Here is a 7,633-nt window from a genome sequence, read left to right as displayed (position 1 = left end):
ATTAAAGTAATGAAAAATATTTGCATGAGTAAAGAGTGAGATTCTTAAAAATATTTTCATCATCACAGAAGAAATTGATTTTATCAGAGTAGTTATTTTCAAGTCTCAACATTTTAGATGTTGGAGATGGAGAATGATACCCATAGTTAGTTAAGTGATATGGTGTAATAAATAGCTTTATTTGTCTGATGGACCTTCGTGGAACGTTGAAAGTTATAGGGGAGAGAATTTCCGGACAATCAATGAAACCAGATATAATTTTGAATAGATAAACTAATGATTTAATGTAACTTCGATTCTGAAATCAGCATGAAATATTTCTAAAATTGAACTGAATGTATAAACCCATCCTGTCTAATTTCGTAATAGTTAGTTTCCTGGCTTTGCCCTGATCATTTTCAGTAAAAATATTTGACTGCAACTGAGACAATCATATTCAATTGCGTTGATGAAGTAATCTTAGAGAATAAAGTTGATACTGAAATTAGTTTCAATGAATATATTATGAGGAGTACTTCGTCAACGCCGCTGACTGTCGTAGTTGCACTTGAAACGTTTGGAGTTTACCAAAGAAGACAACAGCAAAACCCAAAAACCAACCAAAACATTGAAGTCAGTCATGAAATCATACTACATGAGCTGTTGAAAATTATTGATGAAGGATGCTGAAATTTTCCCAGATTCAAAGATTGATTTTCATTTTTTTATAACTGGTTTTATTTTTCAGTTTGCAGTTGGATTATCCAGTGGAAAAAACTCCGTTTGAAACATGAACAACTGAAATACTTGAATTCCTATATTTAGTTCTGTGATCAGTTTTTTCAAAGAATATTTGATAAAGCTTTTGCCAAATATCTGATAAGGATTGTGTGATTATTTATATAGTTTTATTAATTTAATTAAATAACATTTATTGATCTAAAGGGTAAAACATGTTTTAGACAAGTAAATTGATGGATATATAGCCGTTACTATGTGGTAGAAGATCATTATGAAAAATTTAGATTTTAGACAAGTTGTATTGTGAAATTGACGTGATAGTCATTTTTATAATAAAAATAGGTATTTTGATATTTTTTATTTCTCAGCGAAACCGCTCCTGAACTTCCACTAAACGTTTTTCCTAGTCCATTCTGTAGTATTCTACCCGATTCACACTCTGTCACAAAACATCCATTGGCAAATTCTAGCAGTATTCAACTAGAGAATATTCCTAATCCCATTTTGGTTTCAAATACTTGATGACATCCAGATTGAACCAAGATCATTTGGAGGTGATAATGTTCACATATCCATAACAATTCCAATCAACTTTGTTGATATCATTTTCAGCATTTTTGGGATGATGAGAGCTGCAGGTGGATGCAATACTCATCCCAAGTCAATTCAAGTTGGACAAATATTCCGCCTAATGTCCCTCTATTCTCTGATAAAACCGCCCAGGGAAAGTAATGTTAGTGGAGGAGAAATGATGAAATCCCTTCTTCATATTGGAGATCTGAAAGAAAAACAGCAAAAATTTATATTCTATATTGAAATAGAAAAAACTATCTCCGAAATTGAAGAGGACTTCTCAGGTATTGATGAAGCTTTTGCTTATTTCTGTGAATATGTTGCAAAAAAAATTAAAGGCAACACCAAATGTGGAGAATGTGTGGATTCGATATTGGAGAAGGGAAATGAAATATTCAATTCCCTCATAAGAAACAAGAGCAGAGGATTTTTAACATTACCATCACAAAAAATTAATAGCTTTCTTCACGATGTTGAAGCCACAATAATATCAGGTGTTTTTGAGAGGGAACTTAAAAGAAATTGCTTTCCAGTAATTTTAATCAAATTGTCAAATTTTTCTCCCAAAAATATTGTAGGTTGTGAACACCACAAGGAAGAATTGTTAAGGGAGGCACTGAGGGCATATTTGATCTCTAGATTGAATATCTGCTGTGCTAAAGAGCATAATGAAAGAGCTCTCGAAAATAAAAATTTAAAAAAATACAATTTTCTGTGAGTCAAATTTCGAAAAATCTGAAAATATCTGTTGAGATGTGAAACTCTCATCAGATGTATGTTTTTTTTAAAATTTGATTGAATATTTTCAAAAAACTACCATCATAATTGATAATCACATTGTTTGAAAAAAAGAACTCTTTTACACACTCAATGTAAAAGGTTGTAGTGAGCAATTAAAGTATATCAGAAGACATTTTGTATTTGTATTCTAAAAGACGCTAATCTACTTTCATGCAGTCTGCAGAAATTCAACCTAGTGTTCTCTGAACATTACGGTATTTTACTTTTCGTGGGAACCTGAATATAAAAGAAATCCCATCACAAGGAAACTGGAAGTTAATTTACCACTGGTAAGGATATTAAATACAATTTCACCTCAGACTGATAAAAAACTAACTTAACTTTTGAACGGTTTGACGTAGAAACATGAAAAAAACGTTTGGGGGCTATTACCGATACTATTTTTTGAAAAATTTGAAATTTTAATTGGCATGGGGGTCAAGTGTCAAATTGATCTATCAGTGATGACCTGCACATGCAATCATTGCAAAAAATATGACTCAATGAAATCAAATTAAAATAATAATAATGGAAGATATTTGAATTAAACTTTGTTCAATTTATGCTGGAACTGTAAATTTCAATAATTATAAATACAGAAATCTTATACTTTTACAGACAATAAATAGTTCACATTCTTTCTGAACCAAAGAAGTTATTCAATACATCTGATGATCAACGGAAGGTAATTGACCATCTTACATCTATTGTAAATTAATAAATTTTGCCTTGTAATTTCTCTCAAGTTATTTGCAGAACCCAAAGGCTTGCATGACGAGTTCAAGGTGGGACTGTAGTGCTATTTCTCTTGAGTGATTTTCTGTACTTAACGAGATGTGTATGTATAAGAAAATCAATGTCCTGATTCATGAGTAGAACTGCTACGTGTGATACACATACATCCATAGTCACTATGAGTAGATGTATTTTGGTTGAATATCTATTAGAAAACAGCTGTGTTTCTACTCATTACATTGTTCTTCGTATATAAACCGCTTATTTCAAATTTTATGCATCAATGAGGAAACTTTATAATTATTAATTTAAAAAAAAAACGGTTAAAAGTTGGTGCTTATCAAAATGATCTCTTAACAGGTAATCGAAAAGTTCGACAAAGAATTCACTGGGAATATTTCTTTGTAATCTAGTGAATTATTCAGTTTTTCCATTCCAATACCATACTAAAAACATGTATTCAAGTATATAATCTTTATACTTACCACCTGTTTTGCGGAATTCGTTCCGATAAACAACCAATGTCAACTACATAATATCTGCCAACATTTCTTGAGTTGAAATATCAAGAAATTACACGAAATTTCTTCAAAACTTTGCTTGGGTTGAAACTTCAACTAATAATTCACCAGAACTTGGACACTTATCTTTCAATTTAATACTGACAATTCGTCAATAACACTTAAAACACAAAAAATTCATTAACTCACTTTTTAAGTTATCCTAAAAGCACAGTAGGTATGAAAAATGAATGTGGAATTAAATATAAATACAAATACACCCTGTGTGGTCTTATGATTACAGTTTACTGTAATGATTGCTTGCGCCATCTGAAACGGCGTAAACGGCGTTGATCTCTGCTAATCAAGTTAGCCATAAATCCCTCATTTTACCCCAAACTTTTGCAGGTATGAGTAGATGCACCAGGGTTTTTAGACATCTTAGAACAAACCAAGACAACATTGATTATCCAGTTAGGGTGGACCTTCAAAACTTTTCTTTTGAACTGTCCCACAACACCAAATTTTTAGGAATCCACATAGACGAGAACATGAATTGCACTTCTCATATTGATAACCTCGCAAACAAACTAAGTGGAATATCGTACGGAATTAGAGTTACATCAAAATATCTGCACAATGAGGCTATAAAAACAATATACACGGCTAACTTCGAATCGGTTGCTCGATACGGAATTATTTTTTGGGGTAGCAATCGAAATATCGAAAAAATCTTCATAGTTCAAAAAAGAATAATAAGAGGAATCAACAATTTAAATTATAACCAAACTTGCAGAACAGTATTCAAATCCACCAATAAAATGACAATCTACGCGATTTATATCTATGAATGCCTAATGTTCATTTATAAAAATTCACACCTCTTCACTGAAAATATACCTGCTCATAAGTATCCCACTAGAAGAAATGAAAAAAACTTCTCATAGACTTAGAGCTGTTTATCATTATTATTATTTGAGGACCCTGGTGGAGACTGATCAATCATAAACGGTTTGTGGAGTGTCGGAAGAACTGGGGATCAGCTGCCGCCATGCGGTTTTTGATGGATCAAAACGTATCGGAAAGATCGTAGAGCTCGAAAAGTGGGTGCCCCACGATTTGAACGATCGGCAGAAATTTTCACGTATCGAGATTTGTTCTTTTTTGCTTTTGCACATGACCGATGAACTGGGTTATGTTTGCTTTGAGGACCACTGTGATATCTGCGAAAGGCCGAGTTTTTGTAAGCGACGCGAAATTGACTGTCTCGCATTCTCCTGCACACTCTCCCAGACAGCAGCAATGTTTCCGGCAAATCTTGCGTTTCGTCGACGTACGGGTGTTGTTCGATCGTTTACTGAACCAGAGGACTCAAATTTATCCACCACATTGCGAATAGTCCTCTCGGTAGGGCGATTACGGCGACCGTAAAAAAGGCGAAGCGCGCGGTACGTTGCCTGAACAGAACACCCATTTTGATAGAACAATTTTATTATTTGCGCGTGTTGTTGAATGCTATATCCGTCAATGGTGATATAACTTCAACGAGATGGCCAATTGTCAAAGTTCGGAAGTCCTTGTTGGAAAACCCTATTTCAAATTCGATTCCATTAATTTATGTTTACCATTCACTTTGTGGCAATAATGAAGTCTGTTAGGAATTGATTTCTTACTTTATGAAATATTCCTGAGGTAATTCCATTGCAAGTAACTCTTTTTCTACTGAATACTTCTACTTGTATACCAAACACTACAGAACTCACATGTTACCTCAAAAACATCTAGAGGTGTGATAACAAGTGATCTAGTCGGCCATTTCAAAGGATCGTCAAGTCTGCTCATCTAGTGGTTTGGATAATTCTAGCGGTTTGGATAATTGACAAATCCAAATAAGTTTTCAACTGATGTTTTATTTCAGCAAGATGAACTACCTAGTCATAATGATAGACTGGTTTGAAAGTGTCTAGATGACAATTAACAGGTGATAGGCAAACGTGGTAGACCAGCTAGATGAACTGATATGGGGCCTCTAGATGCTCTTGATGAGATACATGACATCTTAGATGTATCTATATATAACTGCAGTCCATTTCAGGACTCGTGGATTGAAAAGAGGTGCTTGAAACGAGATTACTCCAAGAACATTTCATAATGCAACAATTAAAATTACAAATAGACTCAATTATTGACAGGTAGTGAATGGTGTAAAAGCTAAGCAAAGTAAAGGTTTTGAATCATCTTCTTAAATGGTGGAAGTCACTGCACCAAAAAAAATGAAATCAATGAATTTTCGTATTGTATAGAATTATGACACAGTGCTGGAAACTAAATGAGACTGCATTCTTGTTGTGTGACATCTGAGCAACTCTACAGTCTGACAAGGTAGCCCACTAACCTATGTGCAGAAAAATACATATTTTTGAGACATGTTAGTATAAAAAATCACTCCCAAATTTCTGAATGAATTGCAACACTTAAGATTTCATTTCTTTTTAGTTATCCTAAACATCCAATTAGAAATCTGTTTGTATGTTCCAGACCTTGTTCTGATAGACGTTATGAATAAAAACAAGAGAAGTGCAACAAAAACATGTTTATTAAATATCTACATAAAAAAATCACCACAGTTGTACAAAAAAATATATCTAAATCAGTTACCCTGAGTGATATGTCAGAAATATTAGAAGTTTTTTATATAGTCAATTATTCTGTTGTAATAAACATTAAACACAAGAACAAAATAAGTATAATAAAAAAACATTTATTAAACAATAAAAAAATTAGTACGGAAGAAGTATAAAAAATATATAAATAAGTTACCCTGAGTGATATGTCAGATCTGTGTATTTTTCTTCAGTCATGAAACAGGGCCACGCCCTCAGCTTTTGTCATCAATTTACTATTTATTAAAACGACGGGGTCCTTTCAAGTAACACCCCGTCTGCCAACATTGCACCAATCAACTTCGCAGTATTTCTAGCGTCATCCAAGCCACAATGTTCACGTCCCACAAACTCCAACCCCAGCTCCTGCAGCGCCCCATAAAGCCCCTTTGGCTTCCGTAAATAGTGGGAGCAATATATCGCCCTAACATCAATCCACGTGGTGAACATCTCTGGAAGTGTTATCCTCTTTCTTTGACTTTCACGCTTCAAGCAAACGCCTAAGTCCCAGTCAGACCACGTAGCGAAGATACACTTGTTTTCTGCAGAGCTATATATATCATATGACAAAGCAAACCTCTTCCTCATTTCTTCCAACCATTTTTTGAACAGCATCAAGCTGACGTCCAGCGGGAATCCTCCGTCGACTTGACTTTGGCGGATACCTGTCAATTTCATGCAAAATTCACTGAGTATAGGATTTTCTACAGGTCTGACGTACAGCTGGAATTCTGACACAATTCTGTTCGTTTCTACATGGTATAGAACACAGGGGCACTCTATCACTTCATTCGGGGCTTTGAAATCGTCTTCTTTACTCCAGCAGGTGGCCTCGAAATCTAGTACTAAGAGATAACTGAAAGGCTGTGAGGTTAATTTTTTGCTCAGTTCTTTTTTTACGCAGATTGTTTCTACTGCGTTTAGACATCTAGCTGCTTCTAATAATTTGGAATTTTCCTGTTGGAGCAACCAAAAGTAAAAACACTTGAAAATAAAAAAAAATATTACCTACTTGTTGATCCATTTCAAAATTGAAAAAAACCGTTTAGTTCTTTCAGTGTGAGAACGAAGTCAGAGTAGAAAAAATTACTTGAATATATAACTTTCATTAACAATGAGAACATAAATATTGAATTTATTTTCTTAAATTCGAAATATTCAACTCCTTATCCTTACAACAGAAATCGTAATTCGTAACCATTAAACCCCAGACTAACTTTGAACCAGGTTGACCACTGTTCAATTTTTTTATTAAAATTTACTAGCGTCTAAAAAATTTCAAGACTTGAGCAGATGAACAGACACTTCAGAACCAACCATTGCCGTGAAGTGGCGCTGTAAAAGCCAAGGAAAACGAAGAAGATGGCATTTCGTACTATGATTTCTACAAAATAATGTTTTGTTATTTTAACAAACAATCTCTCAAAATGTCTATGGTGACAGTATCGTTGACGAAACTAATGAGTTATTTCAAAAAATGGTAAATTGCTAGTCAAAAGTGAAGAGTTCTTTCATGATTTAAGCGAGTCAGTTCACTGAGGGATGTCTTATGAGCATTCAGTAGTGTATTCAGTCATTGTAGACCAAAAGCTAGTGAACCCTTTGAGTAATGGTACGTCTGTAAGGCCGAAAATTTTCATAGTGATGAGTCATAGCGTGCTA

At 34.0% G+C, this 7,633-nt stretch overlaps 1 protein-coding gene across 1 annotated transcript; it reads right to left on the bottom strand.

Annotated features, from left to right (window-relative positions):
- Positions 1–5,886: 5,886 nt before the first annotated feature.
- Positions 5,887–7,226, bottom strand: Snp (Snipper). Its single transcript, XM_023173838.2, has 2 exons — positions 6,984–7,226; positions 5,887–6,928 (listed from the first exon to the last, which is right to left on the bottom strand). The coding sequence occupies exons 1-2, from the start codon at positions 6,993–6,995 to the stop codon at positions 6,215–6,217; spliced, it is 726 nt and encodes a 241-aa protein (XP_023029606.1). The 5' UTR covers positions 6,996–7,226; the 3' UTR covers positions 5,887–6,214.
- Between the last annotated feature and the right edge of the window lie 407 nt (positions 7,227–7,633).

The sequence above is a fragment of the Leptinotarsa decemlineata genome, unplaced genomic scaffold (assembly GCF_025532065.1).
Source record: "Leptinotarsa decemlineata unplaced genomic scaffold, Ldec_3_MD MMD2_tig00026307_RagTag_RagTag, whole genome shotgun sequence".
NCBI lineage: Eukaryota > Metazoa > Arthropoda > Insecta > Coleoptera > Chrysomelidae > Leptinotarsa > Leptinotarsa decemlineata.
Note: the sequence above shows the minus strand (reverse complement) of the source record. Positions and strands in the feature narration are given on the sequence as shown.